The 24,224-nt window shown below is 38.8% G+C and overlaps 1 protein-coding gene across 1 annotated transcript in view; it reads right to left on the reverse strand.

Moving 5' to 3' along the window:
* rnf17 (ring finger protein 17) overlaps positions 1-19,293 on the reverse strand; it is a 40,102-nt gene extending 20,809 nt beyond the window's left edge. Inside the window, exons 1-21 of the mRNA XM_080902297.1 lie at positions 19,178-19,293; positions 17,843-17,955; positions 17,345-17,442; positions 16,453-16,531; positions 16,113-16,202; positions 15,523-15,626; positions 15,100-15,268; positions 14,853-14,929; positions 13,621-13,695; positions 9,043-9,326; positions 8,830-8,919; positions 8,501-8,662; positions 6,464-6,635; positions 6,129-6,270; positions 5,606-5,796; positions 5,340-5,469; positions 4,157-4,319; positions 2,962-3,077; positions 2,368-2,485; positions 2,152-2,269; positions 655-906 (exon numbers count right to left, since the gene is read on the reverse strand). Coding sequence (XP_080758423.1) covers positions 655-906; positions 2,152-2,269; positions 2,368-2,485; positions 2,962-3,077; positions 4,157-4,319; positions 5,340-5,469; positions 5,606-5,796; positions 6,129-6,270; positions 6,464-6,635; positions 8,501-8,662; positions 8,830-8,919; positions 9,043-9,326; positions 13,621-13,695; positions 14,853-14,929; positions 15,100-15,268; positions 15,523-15,626; positions 16,113-16,202; positions 16,453-16,531; positions 17,345-17,442; positions 17,843-17,955; positions 19,178-19,244 — 2,810 coding nt within the window. The 5' untranslated portion in view covers positions 19,245-19,293. The remainder of the gene's footprint in view (positions 1-654; positions 907-2,151; positions 2,270-2,367; positions 2,486-2,961; positions 3,078-4,156; positions 4,320-5,339; positions 5,470-5,605; positions 5,797-6,128; positions 6,271-6,463; positions 6,636-8,500; positions 8,663-8,829; positions 8,920-9,042; positions 9,327-13,620; positions 13,696-14,852; positions 14,930-15,099; positions 15,269-15,522; positions 15,627-16,112; positions 16,203-16,452; positions 16,532-17,344; positions 17,443-17,842; positions 17,956-19,177) is intronic.
* Between the last annotated feature and the right edge of the window lie 4,931 nt (positions 19,294-24,224).

The following is a 24,224-nucleotide window of genomic DNA, read 5'->3' on the forward strand; positions in this document are numbered from 1 at the left end:
TGTGAATTCATGGATTTTTTTTTCACATTCTGTCTCTCACAGTTGAAGTGTACCTCTGGTGCAAATTACTGACCTCTGTCATCATTTTAAGTGGGGGAACTTGCACAATCGGTGGCTGACTAAATACTTTTTTGCCCCACTGTAGTTAGTGTCCCCATTTTATATGTGGTTCAATATTTCATTTATGTACTTCATCTTTTAGCTATATCTGTTCTTAGTAACTTTGTTCTTATATTCCCTTTTATTGCTGTATAATTAGTGCCCTCAACCTGATGACAAATGTAGTACTTTGTTTTATTTGTATTGTACTAATAACTGCTAACAGGACTAAGTAGTAAAGAATGAGCATTTTGAGTATGAGTATAGAAATAAAAGGTGAATCAAATAGACCATTACGGCAAGTCTGGGATGGTCAATTTGGTAAAGTAAATCCGTTGGGTATCTTTCTTCGCCTTTAGACAATAATTCTGATGGCAAAAGAACCAAACGGGACAGGCAAAAAAAAAAAAAATTATCTGTACTTTTCTATACTCATACTCTTGTATGAGTATAGAAAAGTACAGATAATTCTTGGATGAATGACCTATCTGTATAAATATTTCATTCAAGAAAATGATATAATCATAATGACCGTCTTGCTTTTTCAAAGCTGACCTTTTGAGCTGAGAGTCGTACTGGGCGAAGCGGACATAGAAGCTGCTTGGAGAGTTGACATGGCAGACTCTCACTTTCAGGTCTTTGAGTTGGGCAGGGAACTTCAGCTGAGGCTCAATTGGGTCCTCTTTTTGGTTTCCAGAGATTATTTGGTCTGGGACATCAACTAGCCCTGTTGCTAATCCAACCTCAAGTGGAGGGTCCCATATGGCTGAATCATCACCAGAGGGCCAGGCATTCTTAGGGTTCAGGCTACATCAGAAGGGACGTAAGTGGACAGTGAAAGAAGAAAATTAAGTGAACTGGAAACAATGTACATTAAATTGGCAGAAAAGTGCAATGATTGATTGTAAGGAACAAAACAAAGAACAAACCCCCCCACCCCCCAAAAAAAATATAAATAAAGAGGCACAACAACCACAAGATACATTAAATTCTTAAAGTTAGAGCATGAAAAATACTGCATCATTTGACTGCAGTTAATTGAGTTTGTTTTCTTACCCCTCCGAACTCAAGAACATAATCCTAGCTACGGTGGCTGCTGTTCATCTTTAGTGAATGTTGAATGTCAGTCCCCTGTTTACCTCGCATCTGCCAATATGTGTTCATGTCTATTTACTGTGGGGGAGGCTATAAAACTTTGTGAGAAGAGCCCGGGGTGAGTCAACGAGTCTGTGCAGCTCACCTCTGTCCAATAACAGCAATACTGAGGTGAGTTGCTGATGATATCCTGAACTCCAGCAAAGAACTGTAAAGTTTACTGATAGTTTTAGCCGGAGTTACTGAAACTTTCTTTGAACTTGATCTAAAGTTGTTGGACTGAAAGCGAATAAACTCTAATGCGGTGTGAGAATGTAATGATGAGAAGTGTGACCTTTAGCTTGCATAATGTTAGCTTCTAACCAGCTATAGTTATACCTCATTGTCAGTTGCACAGAGATAGGAGAGACATGTTTATTCTGCTGACATGAAGTAATTGAGACAATATCAGGAATAAATTTGCATATTTATGGAACTTTTCTGACGTTAGGTCATGAGATGAGGCTAGAGGTGAGGAGGAAGAGGATAACCTTATATCCAGATACTGGTAACATTGCCTCTTTTCCTTTTCACTTCTTTGGTGAAGGGCGCCCCTTCTCAGATGGTAAAACATAGATCCCTCATATCTCTAATTAAAATCTGCTTCCACAGCAAGTGAATGTCTACAAGCTCTCTTTTTCTCTGCCTTTGGCGTGCTATGTGGCTGGTCTGTAGCCACATACATGAGCCATGATTAGGGGCAATGGTGATGTCCATCTAAGCCACTGTATTCAAGATTTGGGTTAACATGGCAGCTTCGACTACCCAGTACCCATTTTTAATTGATTAATTCTAAGTTTACAATCATTTCAATATGAGCAATTTGTTGGAAACATTTACCCGCTAATCAAATGAATGCCCTTATTTATCATGAACACTTTCTATTGCAAGTTCTATATCAAACTTGGGAGAACTAACCTCTCTTTGAAGCAGGCCAGCTCCTCTTTGACCAGCAGTTCAGCAATGCTGGTTAGTGGCTCATTCACTTCACCTTGAAACAGTTTGACTGGGAGAGGCTCAGACTTAGGGCCTTGTCCTGGAAGGAGCATACACACAACAAAAGATGACATAAATGGCTTTTTTGTGTGCTATGTTTACAGAGGAACTTATGTTTTACACTTCAATTAACAGTACCTGTAGCTATAATAGTAACCAGTTTTTGGTTGGCTAGGCTGATGAATCTGTTAGTACACGCATCGGTCCAAGACTCTCCATCCACAGGAATCACATCAGACAAACAGCAGTTGATTGCCTGCACACAGGAAGTCATTTCCTGTTGACTTAACCCAACGCTATTCAAAATTTTAACACAATATAAACAAATACACGTACATTTTCATTTTATGATAAAATATTAAACAAAATGCCAAAATAAGGTGGCAAATACACCAGACCAGCCCACCCAAAGCGCTTTGAGGGTCTCGAAAAGCGCTATATAAATGCAATCCATTATTATTATTATTATTATTATTATTATAACTAAACTCTATATGTGGGAAACACTGATAACTTTCAACCTTATCAAGGAGTGAGCACACACCCTCATGTTAGACCATTTTAATTGAACTGAACTGGAGTCAAGAAATGAACTCATTTTACTGGATGATTTTTAGGTATGTTACTTTTGTTCACAACTTACAGATACTGTAGATTCTGTTTACATGCAATAAATTCCGATAATGAATAATAATTAAAAAACAAAAAATACATAAAATTCTGTGGTCTCACCCTTGCAGGAAGGGCAAAGAACTCATCTTTGATCTTCCTCAAGTCGCTGACTGACAAGATTTTCCTGTTGCCTAAGTCAACAAACTGAACCTCCACTTTTCTTCCTCCTGGATGCCCTACACAGACACACACAGACAAACAGTTACAATAGTGTACAGCAAAAAAAAAAAAAAAATGTTTTGCTGAACAAAGGTTTAAGAAAAGGTTGAAGATTAAGTGAAAAAAAAAATTATGTATGAAGAAATATCTTCATGAGAAAACAATGGCTCTGCTAGTCGATAACAAGTATTTGCAGCCTGAAAAATTGCATGGCAATCTGCTAACAACCAAAGAATCACAAGTCTTTGGTGCAGCATTTTCTATGCAACTAAGGAAGAGCCAGAAACCACTGCCAGCCATTTTCCCGTAGCAACCGATGCTTAGAACACATCCAATGTGAGATCAATCTTGAGTCATTTTTGCATGATGTTACATGGCAAACCCCAATACCAACAGCCTAAAATGAAAACCCACAACCTCGACAGCCTTAACTAGTAGCATGCACACTTATAATCATTTTCTGTAAATGTTTCCGTTGTTTTAACAAAGCCAAATGCTTACTGACTCAACCGAATAGTTCCAAAGTTTTAACCTAACCTAAATTAACTCCAGTCGAGGATGAGAACCACGGAATTGTTTTTGTTTTGCTAACAAAAATGCTGCTGCTGTTAAATAAACAAGTCTTTCTGATTAACATTCAGTTGTCATTTTTTTAAAACTTGTAACAGTGCATGTTTTAACTATGCAGCTGTTTAACAAATTATGAAAAATAGAAAATGTAGATTTAGCACCATTTTATCTGTTCAGCTGCTTTTCAAACACTTATGTCCACTAATTACAGATTACAAAAGCCCAAATAATTTAATGCTGTGTGGGACAGGGTTTAGTACGATTTTCTGCCATTTTACTTGTACAGCTGAGAAGAGGGACATAAACTTATTGGTCTCTCTCTTCTCTTACCAACTGTGTGGTAATGCAACCTGCATTCTAGCAGGCGGACTGTGGAAGCAACACAGTAATATCAAATGAGATATTGGGAAAATTACTACTTCCTACTACATTATTATATCAGACCACTAAGAAGTGCTAAATAATAGGTATGGTAAACAGGTAAAAACATTTATTCAATCTTTGACATGCTCACCCACACACTTACCTGTCACCTGAGCTCTGTACCACAGCTTATCATCTAAACGGGCAACACAGGATTGTCCAATCACAGGGCAGTAGATGCTGAGCTTGTCTTCTTCAAGCAATGCAAGATCATTGTAGAACTCTTGAAGCTTGGCTGAGAGCAACATGAACTCCATGTTGTCAACCTGGTGGCGATGTTGGAAGATAGATTCAGTTAACCAATAAGTGTGGGAAAAATTCAAAATGCTATCTCTGTCTCTATAAAATAAATCTATCTGATCGAAAAATCACTCATCTTTGGAAAAGAGAGTTTATTACAGAGAAATGGCTCTTTCCAAAATAAAAGCTATACTATCCGCTTCTTCTGGGCTATATTCTCAGCAGCATATTAAACATATCAGGTCCCCCATAAGGAGAATCCTGTGCTAACGGCTGTCTAAATGACTCGGGTAAAGTTTGTAGCATGCGTGTTTGTTGTTTTGGTCTGCTTCCACTTGTCTTTGCACTAGGATGATGTTGGCGTATATGCGCAGTCATATTCGTTGTGTTCCCACTAGTTCTGTCAGCGTTAATCTCATTAAAATTACATTAACGCCATAACGTGGCAAATCTCCGTTAACGAGTTACCGCGGATCGCCCCGTGCGTGGGTCTGGGCGGCGTCAACACGTTAACAAGCTAACTGCGCTGACGCACTAGTTCCCACCAATTGAGCATTGCGTGGCACATCCAACATACTGTTTTACTTTTGTCCATGACGCGCTTACCATCAGGGTCATACCTCACATGAAAACCAAAATAGGTCCAAAGGCCAGATCTGAATGAGGGTGGGGGAGGTTCAATTTTGGGTAGCGTTGAGGCAGTTGGCATGTTGCAACGGGCTTAGCTTCTGTCTTGCTAGCTTGCGCTGCGCTCAGTGGATCTGCACCCAACAGTGCAGATCCACTGAGCGCTCAACACAGACAGCATCGTCAGAAGAAAGTTGATGAAATAAATAAAAAATTTTGTATTGTTCGATACATATGCGTACCGAACCGAAAGCACCATATCGAACGGTTCAATATCGATACATGTATTGTTGCACCCCTAATAATTTTTCCCCCCCCCACGCAATGCAATTTGTGTATTTTTTTTATTTAAATTCTATTGCTGGCATCTGGAATTAATTGGAGGACATTACATATTTATTCATGTTCATGTGTAGTACCAGGTTGATGTAGAAGTTAGCAGGGTTGTTGATATGGCACACCATAGCACTGATCTCGCTGTTAATCTTGGGATATACAGGAGGGTAGTACAGCAGAGGCTTCCTGCTCAGCGTCACTGGAGAATAAAACCTATGAGCAGTTTTTGGGGGAAACATAGACAAGTTTAGGCCATTTTGGTGACAGAGCTTCAAAATAAATTTATATTCAGTCCTAATGAATAACATTTAATTCTTATGGGTTTGGGTTATATGACATTTATGGGTACCTGGCTACTTCAATGAAAACAAGATACTCTCTGATAGAGATGAATACACTGGAGCTGAACTGTTCCACGGGAGCTTTCCGCAGGTCTACCAACAAAGACTCTCGGTCCTGACCCAAAGGCCGCATCTCCACTGCTGCAGAGCCAACCACATTGCGGAATTCAACCTGTGCCTCTTTACTCCAGCCCTTTGTCTGTGCCCCACACACACACACACACACACACACACACACACAAAATATTTATCCACAATAAAAAATACAACTAACATTTCAAGAAGCAATGAAAAACTAGTATCATCTTTCACTGGGAATAGAACTTTTAATAATAATAATGATAATAAACACTCACTGTTTTCCTTCATTAGAAATATCTCATAAAAAGCATATTTAGGTTCTTTCTTGTACTTTTTGAAATACTGGCACGTGAAACTTAAGAAAAAGGAGCTTTTACTATATCGACCTTCCAAGAAAGTATTCTTCAAAATACAAATTCTATATCCGTCTATAAATTTCCGCAGTCTTACCACATCATAAGGCACCAGGTCCTTGAGTGAACATCTGATGACCATTGGGGCAAAGTGAGCCAAGTCATTTTTTACGGCTCTACCCACTTTTCTCAGCTGGTTGTTCACAGCACTCAGTGAAGCCTCAGTAGCCTCGTCTTCGCTGGTAAATTCATCCAAACAATACAGAATTAACTAAAGCTAAGAACAGACAACTTCAAACATAGTATACTTATGTGCCACTTCTCTGATGAAAAAGAAATGAACAACACACAGAGTCAAAATAATCTTCTACAATGTCCCAGTTTCTTGGGGGAATTGGGGTTCTACGTTTACTGCAGTGCGTGTGTGTGTACCTATTTATGGTGATGCTTTTTGTGAGTCCATGATCAAGGAAGAAAACTCGGATACTAGCCAGCTGGGTGACTGCACAGGTTTTCACAGGCTCTAAAGAGCCTTTCTGCAAGACTTCGACCACTCTAGCCCGACACCAGTGGCCCTCGTTCCACTTTACACAGATCAAGGATTCTGCAGAGAAACCGTAAATCAAAGAAAACAAACAAACATGACGATTTCTATAGCCATTCTGAATTAAAAGTATGGCTTGATGCATTCTCAGTAGAGCACGGCGATATGACCAAAAATATTTATCACGATATACATTTGAAAATTTGCGATAACGATATAACTGATGATATAATTGACACTAGACAAAATACTTTACAACTCCACAACTTTATTAGTCCAAAAAAAAGAAGAACATCAATGTATTTTCACTTAAACAAGCAGCTTTTTTTTAAGCTTTTTTAAGTGCATTAAAGTTATATAAAAATTAACAGTGCAAATGCAAATTCCTTGCCGACAGTTTAACCAAAAGGCATTTCCAGTGGAAACTGGCCAACATATCCTCAGCATAACCATGTATAATATCCACAAAACTTAAAAACGGGTTATACACACACACAATACGGTAATATTATGTTGAAGCGAAGTACGTATCACTCCGCGAGGCGCCTGATTACGGTAACCGTAATGCTCCGACAATCCATCAAGCGGTCCGGCTTCGTAGCTTAGCAAAGTTGTACTGAAACATTTGACAGATTTTCAAGTGCCGTGTAGCACATAAAATCGTTTCCAGGTCAGTAAACACAACCAGAATTCATACATAAGGCACACGAGATTATAAAGGACACTGTCAATTTTCAGAAAAATCAAAGGATTGATTTTAAGTGTGCCGTATTTTCCAAAAAAAAAAACAAAAAAAAAAAACACGGTAATAACGACGGCCCGCTAGCATGCTCTACCAAAAATAGTGCTTTGTTGTGTATCTGACGGATGAAAGCCAAACCAGTTCCACACCACTGAAGTTGCAGCATTTTTACAAACCAATTCTGGTTCATCCGTTTCATTTAACGATCCACTTTTGCTCTTCTCATTCTGCATCGCCGCCATGTGCGTATGTAAACAAAGGCAATGCGTATGTGTGTTTTACCCATATTCCTATCGTTGCCCAACATTACACCGGTATTACCGTGAACGGTATGATATGGCCCAGCCCTAATTCTCAGTATATGGAAAACTCAAGCATAATCAAAAAGGGAACAAGGAAGCAAGATAAAAAAAAATATTGAAAGCTGCCAGTGCAACCCCTCTGCCTACTAGTAGGTGCATTGATGGCATAAATTTGAAAATCCTAGGTGACTTCCGTGAGTTATCACATGCAGATGACCTCCGACCTTGAGGTCGAACTAACTGAGATTTGAACTCATCCAAGATTTTTAAGAGATGCACTAATGGTACCAATTTGAAAATCCAATGTTGCCTCGTTCTCAAATTTTCTCCCAGCTGTTCATTCTCCTGGCAGGGTGACGACATTAGTCTTTTACCACCGAAGTATAATAAAATGATTTGCAATGTATTTTTCTCCACCCAATATCAAACCAATAGTAATTAGTTCACAAATTACAAAATTCCTAAATTATTGCATTAACTGTCAAGTCATTTTTATTCTTACAGTACAAACATTTTCCAAGGGAGCACAATTAAATTCAATGCCACTTTGTTACCTTAACTCATTAACAGTTTACGGAACAATTTACATTATCTAGCTTTGATTAAAAAGTATTCTCATGAACCATTCACTTCATAAATCCTGACACGCTGCTCTCTCCTATATAAGCTCCACACTACTGTCTGAGCATATATTGTTGTTGTTTGCACTAAGGCACGTAAAATGGCATTGTGATAGAAAAACAATATGGCATTCTTATATCGTGTAAAAAATTTATACTGCTATTATTACAAACACTATAATATAGCACAGCTCAAATATGTTTAAACTGAAATGTAAAATTTTCACACAAACCGAAGTGCACACACACACATACACAAACCTGTTTCCACTGTGTCCTTTGCAGTGAAGCTGCAACCATCTCCACTGCAGAGTTGGTTGATTTTGTCTGAAAGGATCTCACTTTCTCTCCTCTCAGCCACAGACTGGACATAGAACTGACTTGGATTCACAATGTGGGTTACCACCACCCACTGTGTGACTGCTAAAAACAGACAACAAATGGTTTGTCTAATTTAGAGCATGTACCAGTTAATTTTAAATGATGTGTGGTAGGACAACTGTTTTTTTGCTGGTTGACATTATGCTTATTGATCTACTTATATTGACTTTATCTTTATAACGATATAACACTATATAACAATTCCTTACCACTTCTCTTAGTAGCAGAGAACTGATGTTTTCTTCTCCTGTTAATTCTTAGTTTGTCACTGGCCAGTTCAGGCCCAGTTGGAGGGAGGGCTACAGGAAACATTTCAAAATAGATTAAAGCTTCTCTTTTGCCTCCATTTTAAGATTCTATTTGGCTCAAACATCATTTAAGAAAATCAATGTAAAGAATGTACTAACAACAAAGCAACACACCTTGTCCCTCATCTAAAAAGTCCTCAATAATCACATCTGGGCTTCCAAGGTCTGAAGCTGAGCTGTGGCGAGAAAGGTTGAACCTGCAACGAGATCTTGGGCTTGGAGAGGAGCCTCGTGATGATGGACTGTTAGCTCTTGGACTCTGCTGGCGCTGCTTTGGTGGGGTGTGGATTTTGTCACTGCGTGGAATACACCTGCTGTTTCTGCCATCTGGACGTTTCAAGTGAGACTTTCTACCAAACCTGCCTGGCTGGTAGCTTTTGGGTGGGGACTGAGCCAGGCTACAACAAATGTCACAAGTTAACATGCCTTCAAAAATTAAAGGCAATACAGATGGCACCAGCAGTGCACTGAAAATGAATGAATCTCTATTGAATCTTCTTTTGCCCATATTTCAGGATATATGTGTACTTACATATGTGTAACCACAATGTGTATATGTTTTAATGCCATATAAATTCTATTTATATTGCACCCAAATCACAACAACAGTTACCTCAAAGGGCTTTGACAACAGAACAACCACGTATTTCAACACAATCCTATTGTAGCACATTACCACCCCTTTACTAATACATTGTGCTGCAAATAAAACTCACAGAGCATTACTACAGTAATGCTTTGCTTTCAAACAGCCAGATTTTCATGTAGGGTTTTAAGTATTCAGCAGTAGTTCTCCAGGCTTTGTGAAGGTTTTTCACAGGTTTTCTTTGAACATTGTCCACTCTTTGCTTAGTTTCAGCCCAGTCCTTCTACTTGCCTATTTTCAGGGTAAATTTTTTGCTTGAGCAACTTAACATTAAACCTATGAACCAACCATTTAAAAGATAAAAAGAAAAAAAGAAAGGAAAAAAAGCACCTAACTAAAGAGAGATGAACCAGTGTTGTGTCCATACATAACAGATAGCAGTTAGCAAAGAACCGATTTGAAGTTGCATCTTTAGGGACTTTGTTACCTGTTGAACAATTGTATTTCTTTATTTCTTTAACTGAATCTATGAAAAGAAATGCCAAAGATAACAAGGCAAGTCCTAAAATGCTATTATTGTAAAAATACTATACTACAACCTGGTATAGGGCTGGGCGATATGACCCAAAATTCATATCTCGGTATTTTTTTACCTGGATGGCGATATAAGATATACATCTCGATATTTTTTTTTTAAAGCCATAAGTTAAGAACAAAAAGAGAGTTCTTAGTCACACTGTGTCCCAGATGTCACACAGGCACTTTTATTTACATACAGCGTGGATGTACATGAAGAAATTACTCAAAAATAAATTATCAGCATTTATTAAATAATCATGGTCCATAAATAAAAGAAAACAATGTTGTTTTTGTGCATAACAAAAAGCTCACAATTGTGCAGTCAAAATGCAAACTAATAAACGCTGAGCATAACAACAAAGAGACAGATTTCACAGCTGCACCACGTCTCTGAACAGGTGCCATTTGTGGTCCTTATACACACACAGTACGGTAATATTATGTTGAAGCACAGTACGTATCACTCCGCGAGGCTCCTCCTCGGTAGCCGTAATCCTCCGATAATCCATCAAGCGATGCAGCTCCGTAGCTTAGCAAAGTCATATTTAGGGATGGGTATCGAAAACCGGTTCTTGTTGAGAACCGGTTCCCACTGTTTCAATTCCTTGGAATCGTTTGCCATTTTTGCAAACGATTCCCTTATCGATTCCAGTCGCCCCGAATGACGTCACCACGTTGCGGAGCGTCATTTACCTGGCAGGAAACATGGCGCCTAAGCGGCTCAAACGCTCAAAAGTTTGATTATACTTTATGAGAACCGATGACAACAGGGCAACTTGCAAAGTAGATATTTCATTTAAGGGAGGAAACACTACGAATATGCAAAAGCATTTGCTCACAAAACACGCGATGACACGCGTTTTTAATTCCGCTCCGGACTCGTGACTCTCAACCCAGCAGCAGCGCTAACGTTTGCACGTCCTCTCCCGTTAATGCGGCAGGTAAATAATCAACTAACAGTGCATATTATGTTAGCGCAATCTGCCTTATTACAAGACCTGCCATTACTGTACATGTAGGTGACCATGATGAGAGAGACAGACAGAGTCTGGCTGGCGCTCGCTGGCAGTTCTCGCTGCAGTCTACCGGTAGTGTCTCCTTTCAGGCCAGGATAGACTAATGTCACCGAGCAGTGTCTAAGTTTGTGGTCAAAGGCTTGCACCCATTTACCACAGCAGATGCCCCCGATTTTTGGTAAGTGAATGTGTTTAATTGTAGGCAGGGACATTACTGGATATTCTTGTGTAATTGCCACAGAACAATTTATGTTATACTTTGTTATTGCTACAGAAGAATGTTGCAGCTTTAAGGCAGGGATGACTCCTGGAGTTGCTTTCTCACTGCATATGCTTTATTTCACAATCAGATCGATTCGATAACAAAAACATACAGCAGCTCCTCTCCTACTCCTAGCCCTTCGCTGCGGTGGAAAAAAGAACGACTTCAATCCCCTTCAAGGAACATACGTACAAAATAGTTTTCCTGATACACCAATGGGGCGTTCAATGCCATCTTGTAAATATGAGTACTCTGGCAGAGTAACAGTTCAAATGAAAAATACACCAGAACAAACAAGCAAACAAAAAAAGAAGTGTGGGGTACCTTTGAACCAATGAACAAAGTATAACAATTTATACTTTTTAACATAACCCGACCCCGTCAATATGTGATATGTCTCACAAGAATATTTATTTTATTATTTTACATTTACAATTTTTTTTTCCTGGGGACCCTGTGACACCCCATTGAAGAGCCGTAGGCTGGATCTCTCAAGATCTCACTGTTGGGTTTGTAAGGCCATGTTACTCCTAAATTTCTATCTTGTTCAAAGAGAAGATATAAAACAAAGCTCTGAGCTAATCGACCTTAGTGTTCTCCTTTTTAAAAAAAAAAAAAAAGAATCGATAAGAGAATCGATAAAGAATCGAATCGTTAAACAGAATCGAAAATGGAATCGGAATCGTTAAAATCTTATCAATACCCATCCCTAGTCATATTAAAACATTTTTTTGACAGATTGCTGAGCGCTGTGTTCCACATAAAATCGGTTCGCGGTCAGTAAGCACAACCAGAATTCATACATAAGGCGCACTGTCGATTTTTGAGAAAATGAAAGGATTTTAGGCCGTGCAGCCCCTGTGGGCTGCATGTCGTTAGCGCGGTTAGCTCGTTAGCGCGGTTAGCTCGCTAACACGTTGACGCCGTCCAGCCCCACGCACGGAGCGATCCGCGGTAACTCGCTAACGGAGATTTTCCGCTTTCATCTTGTCATTGCCTGCAGGTGAAGCTATGGGGGAGGAGGGGGAGTTGTGTTTAGTGAAGGAGAGGCGAGGCCGAGTAACGCAGCGTAGAGACAAAAGTGGACGAAAGAGGCAAACCTGCGGCTCCACAAGTATAATTATAACGTAACATAGACTATATCGATATAAACGATATTGTCACATCTTATATCTCGCATGAAAATATATCGATATTTTAAAAAAACTCGATATATCGCCCAGCCCTAACCTGGTATATACCAGGTTGTAGTATAATATGTTCTATGCATCACTGGAGGGACCAAGACATGCGTGAGACCTTAGGAAAAAAAGTGTACAGCAGATGAACAGTATCTGAAAGTCACGTCCTTATAAAATAGGGGGAAAAAAATCCAGCAATTATTTGAAAAAGGACTGGAGAAAGGCATCTAGGCTTCCAGTTCACCCATCTACTGTTCACCAAGGACTCATCAAAAATGGTCTCAGTTGAAGTGTGGGTGTCAAGAACCATTTTTTAAGTGAAGGAAACTGAGAAAAAGCTGGGGTATGCCAAATTAACCAAAAACTGGACAGAAAATCAGCGGCAACAGGTCTATTATAAATGCCACCATGACGTAATACCATTGGGAAAGCTTCTGATTGGCATTTAAAAGCATAACAATAACCCTAAACACATTGCCAGTGTGGAAAAGAATACATTTCAGCCCACCACGAATGAGTCATGAATTTGGCCTGACCAGAGGCAGAATTGACAGAAAGTAGAAGTAAGGCAGCCAAAATCCAAAGAAGAGCTTTGGATGTCTTTCCAGAAGCCTGAAGAACTATTCCTGAAGACTACTTAAAGGTATAACCAGAAAGCTGCCTAGAATAGCTTAGGCAGTGTCAAAGAATAAAGGGGGTTGAACCAAATGTTGACTTTCAAACTCGTTAAAATTGTAGGAACTCAGTTTTGGGCTTACTGTATTTGCACATGTTTACACATCTTAATAAATCTCTGCAACCATTTCCCCATTTTTTCCCTAATAAAAATATTTTTAAAAGATGAAGGGTGACTTAAGACTTGCACAGTTATGTATGGTAAAGTACAAGTTAGTAAGTACAAGACCATTAGCTGTAATTTATGCATATTCTGCATATAGAAGTCTATGGCACAATTCTTTTCTCAACTGCTCAAACAAACAAACAAAAAAGGTAAGACAAATCTTAAATCACTTGAAAGGGAATAATGAATACAAGTGGAAATCTATAAGGGATAAATTAAACACTCACTCTTTTGGGTCGCTGACTTCCATCTTCAAGGACAATGCTAAATTCCCATTCAGACACGCTAACTGGAAAACACAGCTGCAACACATACATAGATATCCCAGTTTTAAAATATGTAGAGATAAAAGTATATCACTCATGCACTCAGACTCCCGCACTTTCCTGCACACATTATTGTTACTATTTTAATATGTCAATATACTATTGGGAAGACAGTAAAGAACTTGTTTCATGTATAAAGGTCATGTCCAAATTCATGGGCTGCATCCTGCTGAGGGGCCTTCGCGGTCTACGTGGGCCAGGTCCTCAGAAGATCTGGTAGGCCGGAAGTAAACGGCTGTGGAATTGGACGGTCTAGCCTTCTGATTATTAAAACTCCGCTGTCTCGGTGGAGTTTAATAAACTCAGCCGTCTGCTCCTTGCTATCTAAAATATGACAGGACACTGGCGTAAATTCTCAACCATCTCACACTTCTGTTTGATCAGTTTTCTGTTTGACGTTTATTCAGCTGTGTGAAAACCAAGGAGGAACCCACCCGGGGGATTAATAAACGTTTATTTTATCTAATCTAATAACTTTAATCTCAGCCAAACCGATTTACTCACGAACAAACAAAACACTGAAAAAAGCCAAACAATAACATTTTTAGGTTGTCTAAGTGACTTTTATATTACGTTTAACCTGAGTTGCGAAAGTCCGCGGTGATCTGAAAATGATGTGCCGGGAGTTGTGCCGTTCTCGGCAGCTTCAGTGACCCCTGAGCTCCCGGCTAGCTATCGAGCTGGTGGGTAACATACGTCTCCGAAAACGTTGCCGCACTTTTGCAAATATGCGATGTCTTGATAAACAGAGCAGATATTTGAAGTTTACACACCCACATTCTCACCTGAAAATATGTTAAAAGCTTATTTTGTGACCCAGAAAGATTAATAAGAGTAATTTTAAAACTTAGTAGCGGCCGCCATTGTTGAAAACTGGAATTGGCTGAGCCACGCTATGAATTCTGGGATATGGTGGGCCACGAAGGACACACCCGACCCATCCTTCAAATTAGGGGAAAAGGAGGACGCATTTGTCGGCTACATTCGGAGGAGTCTACGAATTTGGACAGCCTTCGGCGTGTCGCTGTGACGTAATCGGTCAACAAATGCGTCCTCAGGAGGATGCAGCCCATGAATTTGGACACGACCGAAGTGTTCTATATATGTCCCCTACAAACCAAACAATAACAAACCTCATTCCAGTCCCCATGGTAATGCATTTCATATCAATCAACTGGTCATCCACTGGAGCCTGCAGTGTCTCTAATACCTATTATTCAAAGAGAATCAGCATATTTCAGAATTCACTATATTGTCTTCTTTTCTATAAATTATTAAAGCAGCAGGTGAAGTCACATCAATTTGTTACAAATTTTACAGAATTTGACATATACTGTGTGAGGAGGAATCTGTCAGGATGTATGTAAGAATAACAAACACCTTATTTAGTATGCAGTACTGCTCCAAAAAGGGGACACGGCGCACTTTTCTGGCCATCTGCATGGCAATCTCCAATGCCTTTATTCGCTCCTGGATGTGGCGCACTGCTGCTTGGCTGGATGAGAATTTTGTCTCCAGTTCTGTCAGCTGGCTCATCTGTGAGTCTTTCCTGTTTTTTTTTTTTTTTTAAAGCAAGTAAAAACAACAACAACAAAAAAAAAACCTAAAGATGTTTCTTGGATGAAAAACCTTCAAAAAAACAAAACAAAAAAACAACAAAAAAAAATTCTTTTTAAAGAAGTCCAGTCCCCTTCTCTTCAAGCTCTTAAGAAACTCTGATAAACCACTTTTCCAAAGGTGAACACAGGATATCATTACAAAGCCTTTCTATTGAACTACATTTTGAGACTTTAACATCCATACCAGTTTTGAACAGCATGTAAAGCCTTGTCTGCAGCTTGCTTGATCTCCATCTCCAGCCGAGCTACCTCTCTCTTCACTTGTTCTTCCAGACCAGTCGTCAGTGTCTGCACAAATGAAAAACATTTATTTGCAAATCCAACAACAGTCTCAAAGAACATTTTTTGTATTATAATTAATGTTATGTTAAATAACAAACAGTTAGTGATAATATTCTACAACATGTGTTCAGGTTGTTTTTATCTTGTTGTACGACACTGTTAAAATATAAAGGCGGCGTATAAAAGATAAAAAACACAATTTGCCTAAGTTATCATTCAAAGACTTGGGAGCAACACTTAACCCACAAAATCAATGTTAAGGACCTATTGCTAATAAACCTTATTAGTTATGATTTGCTCTATCAGTTGTGAGCTTTTAAGCATTACATTTGTTTTTTCCTTTTTTTTGGGGGGGGGGGGGGGGGGGGGTCTTTTGCAACTGTCAACTATGAAATCAGTTTCAGGTGTGGTATATAAGAAAGGGATTTTTGGATGTTTTCATTTAAGACAGCTTCCACTTTTAAAAAGACAAGTATGGAATGCAGCTTTTACCTCATGGATGTGCACAAGCTGGGCAACAGTTTCTGCAGCCTGAGCCAATGCCTCATCTACAGTCTTCTGAATCTTCTCAATATCAGCTGGCTAGAAAAGATCAGCATCAGAAATTTTAATTCAACAATTATTAAATATTTCCCAGTCATTCGTGGTTAGTACTAAAAGCATGTACTAATGAGAATAAATCAAATATTTATGCCAGTAACCTGAGAAAGAAACATGTAGTGCTATGCTTGAATGTCATCTCACATAACATGCTACATTAACACAGTCAATGTGTCAATGTGCGATGAGAAAACAACTTTCTTTCTCCACTACTAACCTCACCCAAACTTACCTGCTCCATATCAGAGCTGACATGAGTGTCTGTGGATGGTGATGCCTTGTTCTTTTTGCGATTCTTTGATTTGTCACATCTGAGGTTTAAGAAGAGAAATACCAGAAAATTTATCATAACAAGAGTACGCAGAGAGCTCAACTTCATATTTTATGATGTTGTTTTTACAAAATGATGACATCAGCCTTTTATGGCATCATTGTGACATTGTATTGAAGAAAAAAAAAAAAAAAAAAAAAAAGTGTTGTACAGCTCTCTCCATGCCCTGTCAACCTAGGTACTTATGTCACCTAAGTCCTATTATATTGATGTGAAATTTGAAGATGATCTATTAAAAACTGTGGGTAATATAAAGTTTTTACTGATTTTCACATTTGGTGTGCCCTTCACCTGATTTTCACCAAAATAAATCAGCTTGAACTGGTATTGGTATCTACCGTCACACAAAATTTGAAAATAATATGGTAAATGGCCTGTATTTGTATAGCGCTTTACTAGTCCCTAAGGACCCCAAAGCGCTTTACACATCCAGTCATCCACCCATTCACACACTGGTGATGACAAGCTACACTGTAGCCACAGTCACCCTGGGGCACACTGACAGAGGCGCCCCAGGGTGGGGCAACTGAAAACTGTGGGAGCTAGGCTACTAACAACCAGACAAACAAACTGAACTGACAACATACTCCCTCCCTTCAGGGGGAGAATAAAGACTCTCTAATGATACTGTAAAATCTATGGCACATTCATTACATGCAGAGGAGGCAAAATTCTTAACAGCACTGAATTTCCCGGAGGAACCCACCCGAGGGATTAATAAAGTTTCATCTAATCTAGCATTCAACTTCTGATACAGCAGTGGGTTAGCTCAATAGTCAGAGATGCATCTTACCTTTTCATCTTATTCATTTTAGTAGTGTAGATAAGGCCTATGATTCTGCTGTCTTCCTGCAGACCATACACTTGCCCTTCGGGAAGAGTGGACACAACCTGCAGGGAGGATCAATTTGATAGCTTACAATCACCCTTTGACTTTTTCTGCAATGAAGAACTTTGATGCAAAACCACATCAATAGCAACTGTTGCTGATTTAGCTTGAAAAAAAAAATAAAGAAAAAGCTACTTTCGGTCTGTTCGAACACAATGTGTGTTATGTAAAACTACTAAAATATCCAGTGACATTACAACAGACAACAGCCATGTGTTTCTAGCATTTCTTGCACATCTACACCTACCCTTAAGGAAAGTAATCATTTCACATTTATACGTGAAGTGCTTTACAAATTAATAAGCCACTAATTTAGTAATCTATGATGAAAGTGATCCTTTTAAATTTGCTACTGTCAACAACTGAGTTGTGGCCTCCACTGAATGGAAAGACAATTTTTACCTCACACTCCGGACATCTGATGACACTGTCACATTCAAGAGACTGCAGGCAAAATGTGCAATAGATGTGGCCACATAAAAGCACACGGGGGAGATTGCCAGGGATATCATCCTCTGTAAGAAAAAAGAAAAAAGAAAAAAAAAGGGATAAACTTTGTTTTTGTTCCCTTGATCTTTGATCTTAAAAAGATATATTATCAAAATACAGAGATCTTATCATAACAAAATGTTATCACTGGTTGAATACATTAGTCTGTAATTTACCCAAATTTAGCTTAGTTGTTCTGGACACAGTACTTCAAAAATGAATGAAACAGGAAACATTGTAGTTAAGTTTTTTTAAGACAATGTTTAGCTAAATGACATGCAACTAATCCAGAGGTTAAATATGGACAACTGCAGCTGATTTATGACCTAAAACTTTGTATTGGTCTAAATGAATTTAGAGCTATTCTGTGCTAGGACACACCAACACTTGTAACGTGATCTGGGAGTAATACCAATTTTGACAAACTTCGTGTGGTCGACTAAGACAGATACCGAAATATATTTAAAAATCTGATATATCAGCTGATTTTCTTTTTCTGTCAGCTCTGCTCAGCAGGTTGTTGTACTTGTGACATTACACTAGTACAACAACTAGTGTGGCCCTTTTCAACAAAGTTCGAACAAAATTACGTTGCGGATACATATTTTGGTGACGATGAAGTTATTTATGGGCAACGTAGGTCGATTATGACACGTGAAACAACAGCAAATGGAGAGTGAAACATCGCATTGAATATGAAATCAAACGAATTATTATGTATAATAATACTGTTTTTTAAAAAACATAGAAGCTGTATGTGTCATGACCATTACAGTAATGAAATACTGCCAACAGGATTGCAAAGTGCCATCTGGTGGACAAGCTATGCAACACCAACAGTCATAGCATATTTGAAGGGCGTTTCTGTACCGGTTTCTATACCGGTTTTTATAACGCCATATGGAAAACGTAACTACGAACTTTAACTTATTAAAATTTAAAATTTGAGACATGTTTTTCTCTTGTCCCAATTAAAAAAATTTTACGGGCTCGGTCAATATACTTGACAATTTTAGTTCTTTCTTAGGTCGCTACATGACAGAAGAATACACATTCTGAAAAATTCATAAGTTTGCAGTTAGCGGTTTTCGGCAAAGTTTGATATGAACAAATTTGCATAATTAGCTAACTTAGCTAACTGATACCGCTGCTAGCTAGCGAACAGAAGTAAGTTATACCGTCATGTAAGACGGTATAACGTGTGTTAACGAGTATTAAATTGTAAGAAAAACATTTTAAAACCCCTACCAGGAAGCGTGAAGGCCTCCCCACATAACTTGCAAATTGCAGCGCTGTGGTTTTCGCCTCTGTCCATCCTTGTTGAACTGCCTTCCCTAAACTGATTTATCGAGAAGGTTCTCCAGTTTTTCTTTGTCACGTGACGGTGCAGGTGCGTTTACTGCCCAGGCATGTTCATTGCGTCATTGAGTGATGAAACACTTTTATTTACAGAACCGTTATTAATTTACTACATTGCTTTAATGCTCTGTTGCATCAATATCCATTATATAAGACAGGCAGTCACTTTTTAGAGTCATATAGAGTAAATATAAAATAATAATAATAATAATTACAAAGAAGCAAAACGATAGCCAAAAGTAATTGCTAAATAGCTGAAACTTCAATTTTCTTCAAATCATTAGCAGTAAAACCAACCTAGTGCCAAACTTCCTGCCAAATTTTTGTAAAACTATCTACTTAACCCTTATTGTTCCAAGCCTGAGTCAAAATTACCTTACAAGTTCACATCCATTCTAGGAAAAGTAAATATTTATAAAAACTGTATAATTTTGTGAAATCAAATCTAAACCATAGATGAGAAAATAGAGATCGAATTCACTCATTGGCTATTTAATCAGCAACTACTGAAATATAAACCTTAGACATACAATTTGAGGCAATAAGGCTGAAAAATTGAGTCCTGATTTTGTACACTTTTTGTGAACACTTGGGGGCACCAAAGATTAAGGCAGAGTCGTAACGGACGAGTTGGAAAAATATATTCTTGTGTTTGCGCAGATACACTCTTTGACATTCTTTCTTCTTCTTATCTAAAGTAATTTAAAAAGACTGATTATGGAGTGACCATTTGCATTTCACCCTTGTGAATATCCCCATAGATCTGCTCTTATCCCTTTAGTCATCCCTCTAGGTTAAACATTACAGATAAGTGTGTGTCATAGGTTGCAACATTGGGGAGATTTCTCGCTTAATTATAAGGACAAATGCTTGTGTTAAAAAAATTGTACTGATTTAGCATCTTCACTCTGGTCAAGCAAATAATAATCTTATTATATTAAAATAATATGAATTAATTACATGTAGGCTTAAAATTTCTGGTTTATCAAATGCCACTGGGCAGACTCTATTCTTCCTCTCCTGCCTTGTCTTTCTTAGTGAAGTTACCTCATCATCTCCCATCTCTGGTGTGTGTGGATGTTTTGAAAAATGCTTAAATACCCACTGGAAGCTCAGATGTGTTTCACAGGTCTGAATGTACAAACTGCATAAGTTGGAATAATATGAATCTGTATAATTTTGTTTTTAATGTTTTGAATTTCTCACCCATCTCTTGTATTTTCTTTGTATTTTCTCTGTATTTTCTCTCACAATATGTATTCCTCTTATTTGCTGTATTATGTATTCTTTTGTTTTCTCTTGAACCGATTTTCAAGTCTTCACAGCAATTCTAATGGCAGCACTTTGCCCCTTCTTCCATCTGAGCACAGCTGCCAGCAGCACCGCTGCCCGAGGACAATGGCAAGCTACTCAGTGAAGCAGCAGTAACTGGGAGTGACAAGGCAGTGGAGAGCAGAGAGGCAGAGACATCAGATGGTAAAGGTAAATCATCTGGTATGCAACACTGCCAAAATGTAACCTTCAGAGAGTATCCTTCCAGGTCCATTAAGGGCGGAATAAAATGGCAGCGCATGAAGAGGGACTTTTCATCACGAGCTGGCAGGATTCACCTCCAAACAACAACATGAAATATATGTTTTTTATTAGCATAACTCCCACCTCTGTAAGTGTCTGAATTAATGCATCTCCTAACTTTGATCTCAAGTCAAAGCAGATCACCTTTGAGGTGTCACAAGCCTGCAGGGATATAAAAACACCTGGAGTCAGGAGAATATCCAAGATCCAAGATCAGTTAAGTGTAGCACTACAAGTGCATCTGACATAGTGTTTAAATATTGCTTAAATTAAGAAAACAAAAGAGACACTCTAGAAAAGAAAGAAATTGCATTTTTAATGGTCAGTGTTTGTAGTAACTCTGCATTTCTTTGCAAAGTTATTTGTACTTCATTATTTTTCTTTCATTTTACAAGAGTGACCAAAGAAAAATGAAATCTCTTTTTCTTTGAAAGAATCTTTTTTTTCAAAACTTTCTACCAAACAAATAAATATTTCTACCTTTCTGCACTTTGAATCGATGAAGAGAATATGATGATTTTTTTTTCTCTGCCCGTTCTGTTGGTTTTTGTCTTTTGCCCTTCTCCCCCGTCCCTCTTCTCAGCTGTTTCTCTTTCCCTCTTTCTTTCTCCCCTTCTTTCCCCCAGTCAAGTCTGTCCCGTATTCATTAAGTGAAAATAAAATAAACAATAAAAGGTGAATCAAATGGACCATTACGGCAAGGCTGGGATGGTCAGTTTGGTAAAGTAAATCCGTTGGGCATCTTTCTTTGCCTTTAGACAACAATTCTGATGGCAAAAGAGCCAAACGGGACAGGCCAAAAAAAAAGAAAAAAAAAAAAAAAAAAAAGAGAATATGATGAGTCTGATTTGACGACTGAAGGAATCTGAACATCGGTCAGGATGATAATAGGCAGACTGGAAGGGGGCAGGGACGGCTATATGTGCATATATGTGTATGTACTGTGGCGGGGGGGTTGTAACTGTGTTTACCGCAAGTAATGAACCAATCAGCAGGCTGCCCAGGGGAGGATGTAGGGGCGCCAGATAGGGGAATGGGGGTTGTCCCCCCATCGCTCCTCTTCCTAAATGTGGGTCACTTCCCGTCCTCGGGTGATTTTCCTCGTGTTTCTTTAGGAACAATAACCCTTTTGCACCCCCAAAACCTTATCAAATCACTCACTCATTAATGATGCTCTTAATTAAGCTTTGCTGTCTTATTAGCTCTAGCGAGATGCCTCAAACAAGCCTTGAACAACCATCAGCTCACTTTATTGTTGTTATTCGGCTATTTCCCAAATCGGTTATTGTGGGTCACTTCATGCGACAGAAGATGATGTCTATAGAAAGCAGTCTATTTGTGTGTACTTCAAAGGTCTTATTAAAAGAAAACACAAACCACCCCATCCTGCTTGTGTCTTTCATTCTAAGGGTAAACCGGGTCAGAGTATTGATGTTACTGGACTCAGAACGTGTACTTTAAAAATCAGTCGGTCGAAACAAACAAAACCATTGATCTTGATGCAGTCATCTGGCATATAGATTTTTTTTAAGGAAGTATCATAGATTTTTTTTCTACCAAGGAACCTCTTATCTTTTTTTAATCTTTGAGGAAGCCCCACTGAACCATTAATTTCCACCCCCCCCCCCCCCCCACCCCCACCCCGACTACCCCCTCCACTTGGGTCCTGACCGACTGAGTAAAAAAAAGAAAAGAAAACAAGGAAAGGTCAGTAGACATCCAAAGCAAGGATTTAAGTGGTTGACCCCCGCAGGCCACTTGGTCAAAGCATGAAAAGAGCAGAGGCGATGCCAAATGACAGTCGCTTCCTTGTACCTCCTGTAATTTCTTTGTCTGGCCACAGAAAGACCAGCTATCCCATTAGGTAGAATAATACTCCAAGAGATATGCTTTAATTATTGAAAGGTTATACTGCTTTATGTATTTTGATATGCACATTTTTTTTTACATGTGCATAATGTTTTTTGGCCTTGACAAAGTCCATTTCTGTTTTTGACTGGCAGATATATGCCTGAATATAGCTGTTACAATTAGATTCAGGTCAGCTGAAACAAACAGAAATAGGGCTGCTCTTTTTTATGTGTAGTGACCGCAGAAATTCACATAATGATGATGATACAGGGGGTGGGGAGTGTTTCACATTTGTTCACAATACTCTCAAAATGGACACATTATATCCATCGCTTACAGATTTCCAATTGACAGCTTCCAGAGACTTTCAGTAGCAACCTTTTAAGGTCATCGTCTAAGCTACTGCAGGAACACTTTGACTTCTCCCTTTTAATCTAGCATTACTAAGTTTTTCATAAGTAGTTAGATGTATGCTGAATAACCAGAAAAAAACAACAAAAAAGCAAACCATCAGGATATGTGTACACTGTGGTCATAAAGGGATAGACATGGTCATCACCAATACTCAGGTATAATGGTATAATTAATGATAGGTACTTACCTCACAGACAATTGTTCTGTCAGTGGGCTGGTTTCAGTCATTGTGCAAATGTACTGTTTATAAGGTTGGGGAAAGCTGCAGTCAGCTGAGACTGAACAAGTCATGAGTAACAAAACGTTTTCTCCCACTGAAAATGCGACATCCACATAAACAGGATCAACCTTTTGGGATTTACTTACCTGGATGATTGCGCATGCATCAAGGCAAGCTGTGGTGTTTAGATGATGCTCAACTGGTACTAATGGGACCAAAGTATGCCGAGGATATTGCCCACACTATTATACCAACAACAGCCTGAGCTTTTGATACAAGGCAGGATGGGTCAAACCAGATTCTGATACTGCCATTAACATGTTGCTGCAGAAGTCAAGACTCATCAGACCAGGTAATGTCTTGTTAATCTTCTATTGTCCAGTTCTGGTATGCCCATGCAAACTGTAGCCTGAGTTGCCTGTTCTTAGCTAACAGGAGTGGCACCAAGTGCTGTCTTCTGCTGCTGTAGCCCATCTGTTTCAAGGTTTAACGTTGTTGTGCATTTGGAGATGATCTTTTTCATACCCTGGTTATTAAGTTGCTCCCCTATCAGCCTGAAGCAGTCTTGCCATTCTCCCTCTTCTGACATCAACAAGGCAATTTTTGCCAAGAGATCTGTTGCCCACTGGATTTTTTTTTTTTGCCGACCGTTCTCTGCAAACTCTGGAGATTGGGAAAATCCCAGTAGCTCAGTAGTTTCTGAAATGCTAAGACCAGCCCATCAGACATTTTTCCAGGGTGGAATGATTGCACACAATACACCTTTTGTGACCAAAAAACCCCAAAACAAGTTTTGATTTATTTTGGATTTTCTCTGATCCACAAACTTTGACCAGAACTATAGACAACAAACATTAGTCTTTAGCCTTTTTCTTT

Source organism: Rhamphochromis sp. 'chilingali' (genome assembly GCF_963969265.1).
Source record: "Rhamphochromis sp. 'chilingali' genome assembly, chromosome: 14".
Classification (NCBI taxonomy): Eukaryota; Metazoa; Chordata; class Actinopteri; order Cichliformes; family Cichlidae; genus Rhamphochromis; species Rhamphochromis sp. 'chilingali'.